General features: G+C 60.3%; 1 protein-coding gene across 7 annotated transcripts in view; it reads left to right on the forward strand.

Moving 5' to 3' along the window:
• Positions 1-17,617, forward strand: part of NOL4L (nucleolar protein 4 like) — a 129,392-nt gene that overhangs the window by 90,814 nt on the left and 20,961 nt on the right. For 2 of the 7 annotated variants that reach the window (XR_009497472.1, XM_059895875.1), the window contains exon 5: positions 9,071-9,212. Coding sequence is in view for 6 of the 7 variants with exons in the window: in XM_059895875.1 (XP_059751858.1) it covers positions 9,071-9,212 (142 nt within the window). In the remaining variant the exon portion in view is untranslated. Of the gene's footprint in view, positions 1-810; positions 951-1,374; positions 1,394-8,321; positions 8,521-8,794; positions 8,939-9,070; positions 9,213-17,617 lie in introns of those variants that run through there. The other 5 variants (XM_059895879.1, XM_059895876.1, XM_059895881.1 and 2 more) reach the window with 5 other exon arrangements.

Genomic DNA, 17,617 nt, shown 5'->3' on the forward strand with positions numbered 1-17,617 from the left:
GGGGCGGCACAGAGCCGACCACGTGCCTGTCTTTCCCAGACCTGGGTCTCGCTCTGACCGTCGGGGGGCCCAGCCCTCTGGCCCAGCAGCCCCGCCCAGCGAGGACTCGCGTCCCCGGGGAACCAGAAGACGCGCAGGGGTCGAGGGCTGTCCGAAGGCCCCAGGGTGCCGGGAGTTCCTAATGGTGCCCGAGTCACTTTCTTTGGGCCAAGTGTCTCCTCTTCTGGTCTGAGCGCGGAGAGCCGACCGGGCGCCCCCCCACCCCCACACCGGACTCGAAGACTGAGTCCTCCGCGAGCTAGGGGCGGGCACAGACCCCACCGCCTTCTTTCCCGGGCTCAGACCCCGGCAAGAATCTTCCTCCAAGCGCTTCCCCCTTAAGAGAGCTCTCCCCACCGAGCGCACGGCGGCGCGTCCAGCGCGCCCTCATCCCCCCACCCCGTACCTGGCCCAGCACCCGCTCCTTCCTCCTCCTCTCCCCACCCGCCTCTCCCTCCTTTCTCCTCTCTCTGGGTGCCTCCTTTTCCTCTCTCCCCCCTCCCCCAGTGCCCACTCCTCCCTCTCGCCCGCCCCTCCACCTCCTCCTCCTGCTGCTCCTCCTACTCCCCCAGCTTGCGCCCTCCCAGCGCTCCCCTCCCCCCGGCCCCCGCCCCGTGCCGGGTCCCGCCCCCCTCCCCCGCCTCCCCGTGCCCGGTGCCCCCCTCCCCCTTCCTCCCTCCCGGCCGCGGCGCCGCCGCCGCTGCCGCCGCCGCCGCCGCTCGCCTGGGCCCTCCCCCTGGCCACCCCCGCCCCCGGGCCGGGCAGTGACGCGCCGCGGCGGTGCCAGTCCCTCTCCCCGGGCGGCCGCGGCGGCAGCAGCAGCAGCAGCTGGAGCTGTAGGGCTGTCACCGCCGCCCGCACCGCTCACTCGCCGAGCCCGACCGTCCGTCTCCGCCTCGCCTCCCGCCCAGGTACGGAGTCCGGCCCGGATCCCCGCGATCGGGCCGTTTCCGGGCCCCCGGCCGCCGCCCCCCTTCTCTCGCCGCTGTTGCCGGCCGTTGAGCTGCGGTTAGGGGGGCGGGAGGCTGGGGGGGTTCCGGGGAGGGGGACGCGGGGGAGCTTCCTGCGCCGGGGCTGAGGAGGGGGGCGCGCGGAAGCGGCTGCGCCCTAGGCGGAGTGGGCTGGGGCGGGGGGCGGGTGAGTGTGATCGAATGGGGTGGGGGCCGTGAAGCCTGCACTCTGGAGGCCGCGGGGTGCTCGAGGTGTGCCCGGCCCCGAGTGCCGGGGGCCGCCGGGCGCACCCCACTCCCGGGCCGTGCGCGCCGCCGGTCCTGGGGGGCGGTGATTGTGTGCGCCGCGCCGCGGTATTGTGCGGCGGCCACACGGTTTGCAACGGGCTCGGCACCGCGTCCCGGTGAGGAAGGCGTTCTCAGGCGGCGGGGTGGGGGTCAGGCTCGGGTTGCCGCCACCACGGCCGCAGCGAGAAGGGAAGTGGACTGTTTGGAGATGTTGAGGACGGGAAGCGTAGAGTGGCAGGGAGGGGCTCCCTGCCTCGGCGCGGGGAGTTGAGACGAGGTTTGCAGAGTTGAGCCCACTTCGGCAGGCCCCCGCCCCTCCCCGGAGCGGACCTGATGCCCCTGGCAAGTGTTCGGTCGGAGCAGAAGCTGGAGGCGTCGGCGGCCCCTGTTGGAGGGGCATTCCTTACTGAAGGGGGCACATGGGGCGGGGGCAGCTGGCCAGAGTGAGGGCGCGCGCCCGGGTTAAGTTGGATTTACACCTCTGTCCGCCGCTCTCCGCTTCTCCAAGGCTGGACACTTTTTCCGGCGGCGGGGTGGGGGATTGCCATTCGCGTTCTTATTCCAGCCGCTCAGGTTCAGAAGTGACCCCCCTCCCCACCCCCCAATCGCACCTGGAGCTGCGTGTGCCCGAGTCCGGTCATCCCTAGCGGGCCGCACTTCCTGGGGGAAGTTCTCACTAAGCCTCGCTAATTAGCATTATTCCTGGAGAAAGGTTAAGGTTAGAGCGTCCTTTTCCTTATCGGGAGGCCCACCCCCCTCCTCCCCATTCCCTTCTTCCTTCCTCCTCCCCAAGAACACAAAAGCACAAAAAGAAAGTGTGAAGAGGCACTGATCAATGGAGAAGCCACAAACCCATTAATTCAAATGGAACCTTTTTGTCCCCCCCTCTAAAACATTGATTTTTCTTTCTGTCTGCTCTGAGGGGAGATTAATAACCTCCTGATTTCACCTGAAATGGTGTTTGGACTCTGTGATTTCCTCCTCTTTCTGAGAAGGATTGTGGCTTGAAATAGATCCTCCCTTGAGATAAAGCCCTACTTATCCCAGAATCAGCTGGAAACCCCAGCCTGGGCCCCTGTCCTTCGAGGTGGGGGACATGGGGAGAGGGCTGTGGGGCTCTCACGGCTCCTCAGGAGAGAGTCCTGACCAGGGGCCCTTTCTTGCCTTGCCCCCTGCTTCTGGATTTCAGGTCATTCTGGGAGAAAGACCCATTTAGGGCCCAGGCCCCAGTGGTAGTTTAGCCCCCAGGTAGTAAATTACCCCTATATTGGAAAACCATTAGGGCCTCAATGTGTCCGTGAATGAATAATATCAAGCTTAATTTAATCCCATGTCAAGGTGGGCTTGTTCTGGAGAGTCAGGGTTTGAGACAGCACCTCCTCCCACACCCTTGCACCATGGCTGGGTGCCAAGACCCCATTCAGCACCTTCCTGAGGAACAGCGGGAGCAGAGCACCCAGGGCCTTCCTCCCAGCTGGAAAGGCTGATTTGGGGAAACTTATGTGGCCTCAGTCACCCTGGGGCCATGTGGAGCTGAACTGCCCCTGAGTTGCTCAAGAACTTTTTTGTCTTGTCTGGGCCCTTTTCTTGGAAGGAAACTCCTGCAGGGGATTAGTGCAGAGTGATTTCTCTCCAGCCCTCTTTTTGGCTGGAAGAACCCTGTCTGCTGAAGCTCATCTCTCCAGCCTCCCTTTTAAAGAGACCCCTGTTCAAGGCAGGGCCTGGGGTATCAGTGAGGCCCTCGTGGTGAGGAGTGCTGGGAAAACAGCCAGTTGCCTTTGCTTGGGAAACAAAAGCCCATTTTACACTCAATACACTAGTAGGAAGGTGTTGAAAATGCTCACCCCAGCATCCAGGCACCCATGACAGCAAAGACAACAGAGCGTCCCTGTGTAGATGCGAACATGTTTCTGACAGACTCTGTGTGCGTGTGTGTGTGTGTGTGTGTGAGAGAGAGAGAGAGAGAGGGTACCTAGAATGTGCTAGGTGATTAGCTGTATCAGCCCTCCCCACTTCCCATTTCCCAGATGAGCCTGTATGCTTGTATGACCAGGAAGCAGAGGAGGTGTGCTGGCAGGAAGGAGTGGAGTTGTGCGGGAGTGTCCCCGGGAGGCTGGCCTCCTCCCTGGTGGCCAGGTGGGCTTGGGATGGAGCGTGAGCAGCAGCCTTGGGACCCCGCAGCTCCCAGGAGCTGTGGCTCAGACCACCCTAAGATTTCATTTGTGCTGTTCCTTCCCAACAGGGATTTGAACCCTTGTTGCCTTGGATCCTGGAGGGTTTTCGTCTTCCATTAATAAGCCATCTGATGAACTGAAGTGGTTAAGTTGGGGTCAAATGCGGTTCAGTACCTCCTTGGCATGCTCAGAAGGCTGTGTGTGTAATGCTCGCTGACATGGAGACAAGGGGGGGGATTGCCTCGCACTGAAGAATTTCCAGGACCTGGAAGGGGCCTGCAGGTGTTCCAGAAGGAGGTGCTCACTTTCTCCATCTTGGTGCTCGCCTGCTTGGGTTAGAGCCGGTGCCAGGGCAACTGCCTTGAGCCTGGTGGTCTTTCTGGCAGGAGCTTCAGCCTCTCATCAAACAGACCCCAAGGGCTGGACAGAGAGGGGCTCTGTTTCCTCCCTGGCCCATGCCTGCCTTCCACCCCTCCTCTGAAACACACACCCAAGTCTCCTGGTCAGGGCTTACGGCTCACAACTGCACTAAATTCACAACAAATCCTCCTCCTTTGCTCTCTCAAAGCAAGGGGTAGAGATAGAGTTACAGCTCTGAGGAAAGGCCTGGAAAATGTTGTGGAGGCAAAGCCCAGGATCCCTGTCCTGGAGGATGCAAATGGCTCAACTTCAGAGGCACCAGGAACCCAGTTCCCGAGAAAGTGACCCCAGTTGTAAAATAATCAGGTTACTGATAGCACCTGCCCCTGGTTACACGCCATGGATACAGGCGCGTTTCCACCATTTCCCCTCTGGTCTCCCATTTTCTCCTCCTCCTAGGCTGGGCAGCGCTTGGTGCTATTGCTTGCAGAGGAGGAAGGGCCTCAGAACCTGGGTGGAGAGAAACTGAACCTGCCCGTGAATTTTGGACTACAGATAAGAGCAGGGAGGGTTTGGTCGGCTCCTCTCCTTCTGCCCCGAGTCAGGGCTGCCAGATTGGGGTGTGTCCCAGGGGCTGTCTGGGTGCTGTCTGCCTACCCCCTCTCCCCACCCCAACTCTTGTGTTCCCTTTTCAGAAGGGCATTTGACCTGATCGCCCTGTGACCCGCAAGTGGCTCAGGTCCTTTGGTGCCTAATAAATGATGGACTTTTGTCAACAGGTGGGCAAGGCTGCAGGCTTCAGGGTGTCCGAAGGTAGAGGTAAAAGGAGCCGGGGGTACTGGCTGGCCAGTCACGTGGGGTCTAGGGAGAGGGGACCTGGAAGTAATGGATTGTACACACTCTTATTTTCTAATGAAAGTTTCATTGAAGTTTGTTTAAAGAAAGAGAAATTAGTAGGCTGAGTTCCCTTGAGATTCCAGAGGGAAAAGCAAGAAGTGCCCGACTTGTGACCTCTGGACCCAGCCCCTCATAGCTTGCGCTGGCATCTCCCGCAGGTCCCTCAGGCCCGGCTGTGCCCCCCTCTGCTCATCGTCGATGGGCTCTGAACTGTGTACTGGTAATTGCCTGTGTAATTGGGCTGCTCCTGGAGCCTGGGCTCAGTGTGAGCCGGTGAGGTTACAGTCTGCCCTCTGCAGCTGGGGGCTCTGCTGTAGCAGGTGGGTGGCAAAGAGGGCTTGGGAAGCCTTCTCTCCCAGGTCAGCCCTGGAAGTGAGGGTGTGGGAGCTAATTTTGATTGGAACTTAGAGTTTGGCGGGTTTTTTAAGTTAGGTTTAATAAGTTTGATTTCTCACTTAAAAAATTGCTGTATCAGTGGTGTCAGAAGCTTAGCTAGAACCATCACCCACAAAACAGGGATTCATGTGGCAGAACCCTGGGGGTTGTAGGAACACTCGCTGGGGAGAGCTTGATGGTCAGTAGATAACTGGAGAGGGGGTTCCCCAGCCCCCTTCTCTCTCTACACTTACAAGTGTGTCAGAATTTTTCTCTGTCCTTCCCTAAGTAACAGGGCCCTGGAGGAAAGGAGCCCTGCCACAGTCTCGGTGCCCCTAACATAACACCAGCACATAGTAGATGCTCCATAAGTGCGCGTCGACTCATTGACGAGAGTGAGCTGGGTGTGGGTATGGATGTAAATATAGCTTCATCTCCCATGGAGTTTCCTTTGGGTCTCGCCCTGAGACACTTTGTTGTTAAGGAATCTGATTCTTTCGGTTGAAGGGAGGAAGTGTGGTGAGGGGGCCCCTCGGTGTGGTGGACAGTGAGGTGGGCTCTGGGCACAGACTGCCTGGGTTCAGATCCCAGCTCTGCCACTAGCTACGGTGCCCTTGGGCAGCTGAGGCAGGTCTCCAAGGGGCAGGCACCAGATCTGGAGATAGGCCTGACACGGGTGCCTGCTTTCTCTATGGGGCTGTTGCGAGGAAATCTCATAAAAACCCCTGCCGCAGAGCCCCTCACGTGTGGGCACTGGGTGCTCTTCGTTATCGGGTGATTGCAACTCAGTGTAAAATTTAGCCCACCTCTGCCCAGTTTGACCTGTCAGGGCAGGGAGAAGTGGAGGGGGGCCATTTTGGTGGATAGTTAAGTGATCTGAGCCAGAGAAACCTGAGGCTCTGCAAGGGGGCGCCTGGCAGCTGCAGGAGGGGGTTGCTGCCCGGCAGCAGCCAGGGCCCAGGTTTCACACGGTCTCCATTCAGGAACTGTGTTCAGCGGGTCCAAGTCCCTGATTGTCACACTGTTGCCGCGTCCTCATTAAACACCGGTATCATGCCAGGCAATTCAGCCAATTTGACTGGTCTCGCTGGCCTTGTCCAGAGAGCATAGAGCCTGGTCCCCGCTCTTGGGAGGACTTAAGGTTTTCTTGGGGAAAGAGAGGGCAGAGAGCCGCTGTGCTGCCTGCTGCAGCTGAGTGCTGTGCCTGCCTAAGTGCCAGGGCTGATGGTACAGGCAGGCAGAGGGTGTAAGGAAAGGAACGATGGAGACTGAGCTGGAGTTGATGGAGCCAGGGGGACGTGCGTTTGGAGTTTGGGTTGTGGGGCGCCGAGGCAGTGCAGGTGTTCCAGGTGAGGGGCAGGAAGGAGGGTGCGTCTGGGCCTTCAGACGCTCTGGCTCTGCCGCTTGTTAGCTCGTGACCCTGGGCAGGTGCCTTCACCCCTTGGAGCCTCAGCTTTCTCATCTGTAGAATGGGGCTGATAACTACACCTACCCAGTGGGCCTGTGGTGCACTTGGCACCTGATAAACATTGGCTTCTGTTGTTACTATTTTAAACGCTTGCCAAGTGGGGCTAGAATGTGGGAGCCTTCAGCGCTGCACCCAGCAGTTCTGACTTTTCCTTGCTTCTCAGTGAGAACCTGTGTGTTTATGGAACACTCCTTTCTCTGAGCTGAAGATGGTTGCCCAAGATTATGTGCCCCTGAGGAGGGGACACCCCGTATGGCTCCACTGCCCGCCGCTCACCCATCCCCCGGCCCCTGTGGCCTCCGGGCTGCTTGCTGGAACCCACCAGCACGTGCCAGTGCGTGGTGCACTCCCCACGGGGACCCCCCCCCCAGCAACCTCCCTCACTTCTGCAGGCCTCTGCTCTGCTTGTCCCCTGACCAGTGAGGCTCTTCTTGGCCACCCTGGCAAACACAGTCCTGCAGGCCCCTCTCCCCTCTTGTTCTACTTTATTCTGCTTTACTTTGTAGCCCTCATCGCCCCCGGTATTAGGAGTTTTTCTGCTGATTGTCCATCTCCCCCACTGGACAGTGAGCACCAGTAAGGCCAGGAGTTGTGCACAGCTGAATTTTCCAGCATCTAGAAAGGTGTTGGGCACATAGTAGGTGTTCAATAAATACTTGCTGAGTAAATGGACGGAGCATTTTGAATAGGTGTTACTCCCAGATGTGAATAGAATACTTGGTCCTTTAAACCGTGAGTGTTTCGACAATACCCAAGAGCCAGGAGAGGGCCTTCCTGCTTCAGCAGGGACTTCAGGTCATACCCTGAGCACAGTGACCCCTGGGCAGCCAGGAAGGAGCCAGGGCCCCAAGCAAGGATGGCCCAGTTCCTGGCTCCCAGAACCTGTATGGCCCTACCCCTCCAAGGGTCCTTCTCCCCACCTGCCCGCCACCCCTCACTCTGGGTCCTGTCCTGTTAACGGAGGGAGAGTCGTGTTGCCCTTTGTGCAGAGAGAACCTTTTGAACGTGTGTCTCTCCCTCCGGGTGTGAGACCACTGTCTGAGTGAGTGTGTGAGTGAGCGTGCTTTCACCCAGGGAAGGCTGTGGGTGCGTGTGCTTGTGTATGAGGAGCAGGGCGGCCTGTGGGAGGGAAGCAGAGTGCATGCGTGTGTGGGGAGAGGGCACGAGAGCACATGTGGTCCCCGTCCCCTGAGGCTCTGGGGGACCCCTGAGCTGGGCGGAGCTGGCGTTCTGGCCCGGCTTGCGTCCTCCTGATTCAGCCGCAGAGGGTGCACACTCGTGCTGCACAGAAGCTGTAAATTCCAGGAAACTCCCTGCCAGCCGGGCTGGTGGGGGAGGGAGTGAGGATAATCCACGCTGGTTCCCTAGCACTTGGAGAGCAGATGTGTCTGCCTCGGACAGCAGCAGAAGAAAGTTCAAACCAAAGTGTGTTTGCTCGCTGTAAAAGAGACCTCTGTGAGGGGCCCCTGGAGGGAGGCCTTTGGGGGGTAGTGCTCTGCCAGAGGTCCTTACTGGGGGCCCACAGAGGCCATTGTATCTTGCTGGGGGAGGGGAAGGGGCAAAGCCAGAGCTCCAGGGTGTGGGAGCCGCTGGGTCATCTTTCTTGCATTTTACAGCCAGCTCCCAAACACAGTTGCTTGCTGCTCCTGAAAGAGGCTGGGCCAGGAGGAGGTGGGGTCCCTTCCCACTGGAGGGCTGGGTTGAAGGGGCCCCGCCCCGGGGGTTCCCGGATGACTGGCCAAGGGCTCACTGAAGCCAGCGAGGGGAGAGGAGGCAGGCGTGGTCCTCTCCAGCAGGCCCTCCGGCTGTTTGGAAGGCCCTGGCGGCCCCCCAGGCCCTTGAGCCGAACCCCCTTTGCGGTCAGATCCGAACCCTCGCCTGCCCCACCCCCTTCCTTCTCTATACTTCTGGGGCTGGCCTTTTCAGCTCTGGAAGCCGCCCAAGAGCATATCTTTGAAGCACAGCAAAGGTTAGGAAGGAGGAAGACAGAAATGTCCTCTGGGCTGGGGGAGTGGGAGAAAGGAATTCCATGCATGCTCCACGGGAGTCGGGAAGCAGGCGTGGTGGGCGCGATCAGCCTGGCCTCGGTGGTGCCCGGCATGTCCTGCTGCCCACTCCTGCTCGCCTGGCCCTGCGTGGAGTGAGCCCTCGTCCGTGGGCTGTGGGCAGGGAGTGGGGAGCAGTGGCCCTTGTTTACAGCGGTTGCTTCAGCCTTGGCTCACAGGGGTAAGAGCCAGGCCCTGCGATCCGCCCCTACAGGATGCGAAACCTCGTAATTGTCTTCAATTACAGACAGCGCCGGCCCTCAGCCCCGGCTTCCGACAGGAACCAGAGCCCGAGCCACTTCCATGGGAGGGTAGGGGGAGCGACCCAGCCCCCACTGCAAGGTTTGGGGGCGCCCTACGGCCTTTGGGGGCACCTCCAAACGCCCACGGGCCCTGGGGTTCACCCAGAATGCTGCCGAGGGGCTGCAGAGAGCCCGTCCCTGTTGAACGCCCACCTTCTTTGTCCCTGATCAGGATGAAACTTCTGTGAGCAGTGAAGATTTTGATATGAACGACTCCACATGGATGTCAGCTGACCCACACCTGGCCTCCAGCCTGAGTCCCAGCCAGGAGGAGAGGATGCGGAGCCCGCAGAACCTCCACAGCCAAGAGGACGGTGAGTGTCCCTTTGCGGCTGGTGGGGGAGGGGCTGTGTCCCCGCCTGCAGGGTCCTAGGAATCCCTGGGGTGGTGGGTAGGAGGGGGGGGGCAGGGGTAGAATCTGGGCTGGAGCCTCTGGGGGCGGCTGGGCCCAGGCTGACAGCTGCCCCCAGTGTTCTCAGCGTCTCCACAGGCCCCACTGCCCCAGCCCCTAGTTCCGGGGAGAGCAGTTGTTCCTCCCAAAGGTGAAGGGCTCAGAGCTCTTCGGGGATCGGCAGCCTGATGGTGTCCTGCCCGTTTGCTCTGATGCTCACGGGCTGGTGGGATATGGATATCGAAGTTATCACGGTTCAGGTCTGGGAAGGTTAACAGTGTGCCTGACCCGGAGCAGTCCAGCTGCCCAGTAACGAAAGCAAAAGCTGGGCTTCTGTGGCCTGGATTTGAGGCTACAGGACCAGGGTCCCTGCCTTTCCCCTGGTGAGCGAGCAGGCAGTGCGCTTGTCCACGTGTGTGCCCGGCCCCTTGGGATGAGAGGTGGTCTGGTGAGGAGCTGCCCAGACTGCCCCGGCCCTGGCCCCCGTCACCCGCCAGGGCCTGCCAGCCACCCTTCTCTTGCCTGCCTTGGAACACAGGCTCCTTTCTTGGGGTGGGAGCGCTGGGGTCAGAGTCAGACCCCAGAGGTCCACTCTGGCGCTCCCACGCTGAGACCCGGGGCTGGGCTCTGGGACTCCAGTGCCTGCCTCAGTTAGATGCAGCTGTGGGCGTGGGGTGGCACCTGTAGTCAGAGCGTCCCGGTTGGGCAGGGCTCTGCTCTCCCAGAGGAGGTGATTGGGGGTGGGGGATGAGCTGGAGAGAACTGGGGTGTAGAGCTGCAATTAGGAGGGGTCGAAGGTCGGGGCCTGGAATGTGGGCGGGAGGTGCAGGGTTAAAAAGGGGTGTAATGTTAACTCTGTGAAACGGGTTAGCCTTAAAGAGTAAATAAGGGGTAGGAGCCTTGCAGTTTGGGTCAAAGTTCGTCTCCATGGCGGAACCCGCGTGCCTGCCTCCCCACAGCCCTCCCAGGCCTGAATCCGGCTTTGTCTGGGAGGAGACCCAGCCCGGAGGCCGCTGGGGTGGCTGCGCCTGGGGCTGGGGAGCCCAGGGTGTGGTTCTGTGAGGAGTGGGGTGCGAGGCTGCTGGGAAAGAAAAGGCTTTTGTCCCTTGACGCCTCATGAGGTCAGCACGACCCCCTCGTGCTGCGAGCCTCCCAGACCGATACCGCCTTCCAGCTCCAGCGTTCCCGCGGGTGGGGAGCCGAGCGGGGGCAGCGCATGCTGTCGGGGGGCTCTGGGGCCGGGACATGCCCAGAAGCTGACCTCCCGCCTCATCTGAGCTGATTGAGGGCCACAGCCAAAGACCACACCAAGGGCCACACCAGCAAAGCTCAGCCCAAGGCTGTCGGTTACACCTTCCCAAGAAGGATCCAGAGCATTTATTTTTAAAAACCCCACAGTAGTAGAACTGAATGGGGGCCATAGTCCCCCAACTCATTCTCCAAAAACTCGGGTTATTGTTGCTTACAACCACCCTTTGGCGGGGAGCAGGGTGGGGGCGGTGTCTCATCTCTGTCAGAGACACTCTCCAGGGAGATGTGGTGATCTGGGGGGCCTCCAGGATCAGGTAGCAGAAGGGAGTGCTTCTGTGGGGTTTACAGGGCTTCCTCAGCCACGGAGGCTAACGGGGTCAGTGTGTCCCGCAGCCGGTCCCGCAGGAGCCAGGTGGGGGCGCCAACCCAGGTGTGTGTCGTCACACGTGTCCCCCACCCCTCCAGCCGCCCAGGTCCCTCCTGACTGTGGGTGCTGGGGCCGGGGCAGGCTGGCCCGCTGACAGGACGAGGGTATTTATCAGGGCAGGCAGCCAGAGCTGGAGACAGGGAGGATGGTGTTGACCACGATACCATCGATTTAATTATTTCATCAGAGACTGTGTCTGGAGGCTGTGGGTTGATGTGCTGGCCAGAGGCCGACCCAGACCCAGTGCAGGGGGTCGCAGGCTTTGAGGGACCGGCTGGCTTGGTCTCTGCTGCCCTTCTGGTCCTAGATCTGGTGGTGACTCCCATGTCTGTCCAGACCAGTGGGCTCCCAAAGCTGGGCGCAGACCCGGCCTGGAGTCCTTGGCCAGCCCTCCAGCCCTCCCTGTGAAGGTGCCTGCAGTGAGCTGAGATCCCACTCCCATCAGTGAATCGGTGGGAGACCGTTGGGGGCTTCAGGGTGTTCTCATGTCCCCTGTTGTTAAAGAAGGACTGGGCAGGGACAGGCCAAGCAGGGGCTCTGTGTGCATCCAGGCACAGCCCTCCATGGTCTCCACTCCCTGCTCATGTGCCTTCATCCAGAAGCTTCCCCAACGCCACCGACCCCCAGGATGGCTTGGTGCTCGGTCTCTGGCCCTCGGTCCTCCATCTGGGGTCCTCAGTCTGAGGCCCCCACTGTGAGCTCTGCAAGGGGCGGACCACGTGGATCTTGCTCTCTGCTCCGTCCCCGGTGACTCTGGCTGCATGCCTGGCACGTCATAGGGGCCTGCTGAATGTTTGTTGCCCGAATGAATAAAGGAACAAACATTTATTGAGGCCTACCCCCAGCACACCATCCAGAGGGGAGAGAGGTCTGCCCCCGCCAAGTCGGGTTCTTTGTTCCTGATGATACCCCCGGTCTGAGCACCTGAGTCTTTTCCTTTAGCCAGAAAGTGTGGGGACTCCCAAGGCCGTGCCAGGGAGCAGCATCCCACCCCTGCTGGTCAGGGATACAGCCAGAGCATCTCAAGAAACCAGGCAGTTTGCACAGATTCACACCTGTTGGTGGATGTGTTGGGGCCCTCCTCTTCCTCCAACACCTCCTCCTCCCCCTTTTTCAAATTTTAGCAAAGGCAGATAAGGGCTGGGCCTTGGCAGGGCAGGTCCCATGGCTGAGACCAGGAATGAATCAGGCCAGTTCTCACTCCTGGGAGCTTGTCTGACGTTCAGCAGGTGTGGGAGTGTGCTTGCCACGAACACAAACACGGTTGTGCTTTTGTCCCCAAGCCTGCCACTGCCTGCGAGGCCTCACTTCACAGGTCTCTTTCACGGGTCCCGTTCCTGGCTTCTTGAAATCACAGCATCGGGTGCTTTGGCCGGGGAACCCCATGGTGCTTCCTCATTGGCGGCTGGAGCTGCTGTGGGTGAGCACAGGGCTCTTGTCCCGTCTCAGGGGAGGGAACTGTTGATCGGTGAGAGAACTGGGGTGATCTGGCCAGAGTCGGGAGGGGTTGCCAAGGCTGCTCCCCTCCTCTTTCCTCTTTGGCAGGCGTCGAGGTCCTGTGCGAGGTTCCCCAGAAGATGGGCACGGGAGCCTGGGAACCAGAGGAGGCTGTCCCCCCAAACTCAGAGCACTACCTCCTCTGAGTTGTGATCCAGGGCTGAGTGATCCAGGCCGTTCCCACCACTGCCTGCAGTCTACGTACAGCCAGGTCCCCTCCAGACCCGCCACTAAGCCCCAGCTGAGGCTTTGGGCTTTCTTTTGTGTCCACACAGAGCCCTGGTCTCATCATAGGTGCCTGGAAAAACACCCAGGAGGTGCATTTTGGGGGTGGAGAGAAGGACAGTTGGAAGAAGCCAACTGTTGAGACTCTGTCCAGAGACACGGTGGTCTGGCATTGACTTAGGACCAAACAGCACATCCATCTGTAGTTATGCCCCATCAGTGGGATTATCTGTTTGATGACCGTCTCCTCCCCAGATACCGACTAAGCACCCTGAGAGCCAGTTCCCTGGTGCCCAGCATAGCACCTGGCACAGAGCAAGTCGGGGGGAGTGTCTGTTAAATGAATAAGTGAAAGAGGACCCAGGCCGGGCAGGTGAGCCAGCAGGCTGCTGGATGTCAGATGCATGGCCAGGCCAGGGCCCTCTCCTTCCATTTCCCCTTGATGTGCTTCACCAGGCCTCTTGCTCTGCCTCTTCCTGAGCGGAAAATGTGAGGCCTGGCCTCCAGAAGGGATGCGGGGGGTGGGGAGTGGACATTACTCACCTTCCGGGCAGACAGGAAGTCACCGCCAGGGAAGAACCGAGGGTCCTGCTTCTGTCTTCCTGCAGGGTCATTGGGGTTTGCTGGGCAGGAGCTGTGAGGCATCTGGGGGACCTCTTGTTTGTGCCTCTCAGATGAGAGGCTCCTCCAGCCTTGGGCCTCTGGGACCCACTGGACCTCGGAGCTTCCCTCCCTCCAGGGACATGGTGCCAGCACTTTCTGCCTTCAGACTGGACGTCTGGAGTCTCTCCTCCAGTGGCCATCACCACGTCATGAGGCTGGACCAAGGCACTGAGGGTCCTGGCTTAAGCCTTTGGTTCTTTCAGGGCTCTCCACCAGTTTTGTCACATGAATATCAAGCCCTGTGGCCTGGGAGGCTGATAACCCCTCGCCCCTTCAAGGAACCTGCAGGAGAGGGACAGGCACACAGAATGTGGGATCCCCGCCAGGTTGTAAGCTTTCTGAGGGCAGGAGATGTGTCTTTGAAGAAACGTATCTTATTTTTTACCTTATTTCACAAGTATTACATTCATTGTAGAAAACAGAAAAAAAACAGGAGCAAAAAAAAAAATGACAGTCAAAGTTACCAATGTTACCAGTGCTATTTTTCTTAGTCTTTTCTGTGTATATAATCAAAGTCGTTTCCTTTAAAAAAAAAAAAAATGGTGGGGGTAGGGATCGTGTAGTGTTGGACCCACGTTTTTTTCCACACGGTGTCTCGTCTCTCCCCATCGCTGATATGGCATTTTTAAAGGTTGTCTGGTCATCCCAGTGACTGAAGGTCCCATTCCTGAGCCCGCTGTTTGCTCAGCTCTGCGCTGGTGGCAGGTTGGCTGCAACCCTGTGGGCTCAGAGCTGTGACTAGGCCTGACCTGCAGAAGGAGAGGTAACTTACCCAGACTCCAAGTGGCCGCAAGGGTGTCTCTGACTCCAGAGCCTATGTTTGGGCCACTCATGGGGAAGGACATCCCAGCCCCCCTTTTCTGTTGTCACAAACAGTGCGGCACGGAGCAGCCTCAGGGCCGAGTGTCCTCTTCTGGGCTTTATCCCCAGCCCTCAGCTCAGAGCAGGTGCCCAGCAAACGGCTCTTGAGAAGCTAGTGGCAGAGACGGGCGACCAGCAGAAGCCTCTCGGAGGAGGCTGCGTTGTGATGTCGAAGGCAGGTGTTCAACAGCCTGGGAAGCTTGGGCAGCACGTCAGGAGGAGGCTGGGAAGGGAGGAAGATGCTGCATGCCAGGGTTGGGGATTTCCTGGGTCACATGTCTCCAGAAGCTCCTTGTGGCCCCAAGCGTCAGCCAGGAGAGAGGGCCCAGGCCAGGCGAGGGGCTGGCATGCAAGGGGTCCGGGAAGAAGGAGAGAGGTGAAGCCGCCTCTGTGGGCCCAGGGTCTCTCCCGGACACGGCCCCCTGCCGGCGGCCCCTGGCACCTTGCCGTGGCTCTCCCGAGCAGGTCCTGGCCTGCCCTGGTCCTGCAGAGCGGTCTTAAGCAAGTTGTTCACCTCTGATCCCTGGCTGCTGTGTGTAGCGTGGCCTGCGTGACTGCAGCCATTAATCCTGGTGTGTCTCAGGAGCCCTTTGTGAGAAGACCAAGGCTTCCTGCCTCCTGGCTCTTGCTGCCCTTGGGTGTGGCGCTCCACTAACCCAGACACGCAAACTGGGCAGCAGCAGGGGCGGTCACCTGGGGAGCAGGTGTGTGACTTGCTTGCCCAGGGCTCGGTATTTACAGCAGTGCCGCCTCCCCTGTCCTCACCCACCTGGGCCTCTCTCCCCAGTCTCCACGGAGGGTGGGTCTGCAGGGGGGAGTGTGCCCTAACCCCAGCCACGGTGAGCCAGCCCAGGCTAGATTCTGCCTCTGCTCCCTCTCTGCTGTGTGGCCTGGGGCCAATCCCTCCCCGTCACTGGATGGCGGGGTGAGGACTGGACAGTGTGTGGACAGGGAAGGCTGGGTGAACGGAGATGGGATCGTTTCCTCTCAGGTGGCCAGGCAGCTGCAGGAGGCTCTGCTGAGGAGCCGGAGGCTGGGGTCCGTGGCCAACTGGCACTCACAGGCTGAGGGGGCTGTAGGTGGGTCAGGAGTCCGCCTCACTTTACCCCATCCACCCGACCCTTCACTGCCCCACGCGGTCCAGTCCTGTCTCCTCATCCATCCAGGTCTTTCTTGATCCCTTCTGCCCACTGCGCCCTGTGGGGTTCTGACCACGGCTTTCTTTACAAGCTCGCGGCTTGGGCACCCACAGCTTGCTCTAGCATCTCCTGAGTTCCTGTCCTGCTCACCACCCACATGTGCCAGGGCCTGTTGGGGGACCTTACGTCTCCCAGGATCCTGCTCCCTGATCTGCAAACCCCAGACCCGTCCCAAGCTCCCACACTGATGGGCAGCCCCACGGGCAGCTGCAAGTTAGCTCTTCTGTCCAAGGAGAAGGCGCCCGGGCAGCAGCTTAGCTCCTGTGTGCTGGCCACTGTGCCGGGCACTGAGGATGCCACGGGAGTGTTCCCGGCCAGGGGTGGAAGCTGCTGGTGCAAGGGAAGAGGCAAGAGGCTGTACCGCGAGTGGGGTTGGGGCCAGGCCAGGCAGGCTCGGAGACAGTCGCCCGCGTTACCCCTGAGCCTCGGCCACTTCTCGTGTTCTCTGCGCATGGCACCCACCCTCCCACGGGCCCACCCCTGCGGTTGGAGCAGCTGTCTCCCCAGCCGGGGCCCCAAGGCTTCACAGCCTGCTGCACCCTGCTCACTGTGGACCTGACCCTCGTGGTTGGGCATCCTCCCTGGTCACTGTCACATGGGGGGAGGACTGTGGCCCCTTCACAGTGGCCTCCCTGGGATGGCTTCCCGCAGTGGGCTTTTGAACTGAGCCTCCTCTCCCCCACGCCTGATCTTGGTCCTGACTCCACCTTTCTCAGGTGAGACTGGAAGCTGTGTCTGGGCCTCATTTTCTGGCTACAGGTCACATACTCCCTCCTAGAGCAGTAGCTATTTGCTTCTATTCAAGGCTCCAAACATCCGCACCGGATGGAGAGAGGCGGTGGCAGCGGCGGCCTCCTGCCCCCGCCCCCCAACCCCAGAACTAGGGCCCAAGCCCTTCCGGGGATTGGCCGTGGGCCACCCTGCCAGGCCCGGGTCACAGGAAAGTGTCCATCATCAACTGGGCTGCAGGCGGCACAGACAATGCTGGGCTGTCCTGGCCTCCTGCCGCTGCGGGGTAAGGGAGGCTGGGAGACAGCACCGAGAGATCCCTTTATCCCCAGAGCAGGCCAGGCCTGCACAGCCCTGGCCTTGTGCAGGCTGCCAGGGTCTTAGGCCCTCACAGGCCCCCAGACGCCTGGTGGGGGCATAGGGCAGGACACGCTCCAGGGCCCTAGAGGTAAAGTTCACCTGCTGAGAAAGGGAGAGGGAGATTCCCCCCGACACCTGGAAGATTCGCCTAGGCCTGCTGAGCCATCGGGGTGTCAGAGCCCTGCTCCCCCCTGCCCCCCTCCCCAGCCCAGGACACGTGGAAACCCAACTGCCTCTTGCCCCTCTGTGGAGGCAGGCCTGCTGTGCTGGAGAGGAGGCCAGGGGAGGGGTGTGTCGGAGAGGCATTGCCACCCGAGCCTGTCCACAGGCGACGTTCCCAGGAACCAGGAAGTGACCACGCTGGCGTGATCACTCTGACCTAAGGGCTGGGATGCACTGAACCCAGACGGGCTTCCTGGCCGGCTGGCAGAAGGCCTGCCAGGCCCTCAGAAGCCACACACAAGCACACAGGCTCTGGGGCTAGGGCCCTGCCCCATGAATCATTCACACATGGTTGCCCGAAGTGGCTCTCTTTGCTCTCAGAACACATCATTTGTTTTGGGGTTGGGGTGAGGGGGTGCAGGGGACCTCTCAGCTAGAGATTTGCACACTGAATTAGCCTTGAGGGCTCACTGCCTGTGTTTGGCCTTGAGGGTGGGGCCAGGGAAACTGTCAGGCCTGGGAAGACATAGACCCAGGCAGTCCATGTTGGGAGTGTTTTCCCCCGGGGCACAATGGGCCAGGATATGTTGGGGAGGGCCGGCAGAAAGTGGGACAGTGGTAGGGGTGGGGGCTGTCCCATAGTACAGATGGGCAAATCGAGGCCAAGAGAAGAAAGAGTATGAGGGGTGGGTGCTTCGGGGAATCAGGCAGCACTGGGGCTCATCTGTGCTCTTCCATTCACGCTGTGTGACAGCCGATGACTTCCCTCTGGGATCCTCTGGTTCCTTCATGATGTCTGTTCCAGGGGGTGGTTGTGCAAATCAGGCACAATGAGTCTGCCCGGCGCCTGCCACATACTTGGTGTCCACCCCCCCACCGAAGGCGGCGCCCGCCCCCAGTGCCCCGCCGCCAGCCCTGCTCAGGCCACCTGCCCCAAGACCCCAACTCTCATCT

This window comes from Balaenoptera ricei, chromosome 15 (genome assembly GCF_028023285.1).
Source record: "Balaenoptera ricei isolate mBalRic1 chromosome 15, mBalRic1.hap2, whole genome shotgun sequence".
Classification (NCBI taxonomy): domain Eukaryota; kingdom Metazoa; phylum Chordata; class Mammalia; order Artiodactyla; family Balaenopteridae; genus Balaenoptera; species Balaenoptera ricei.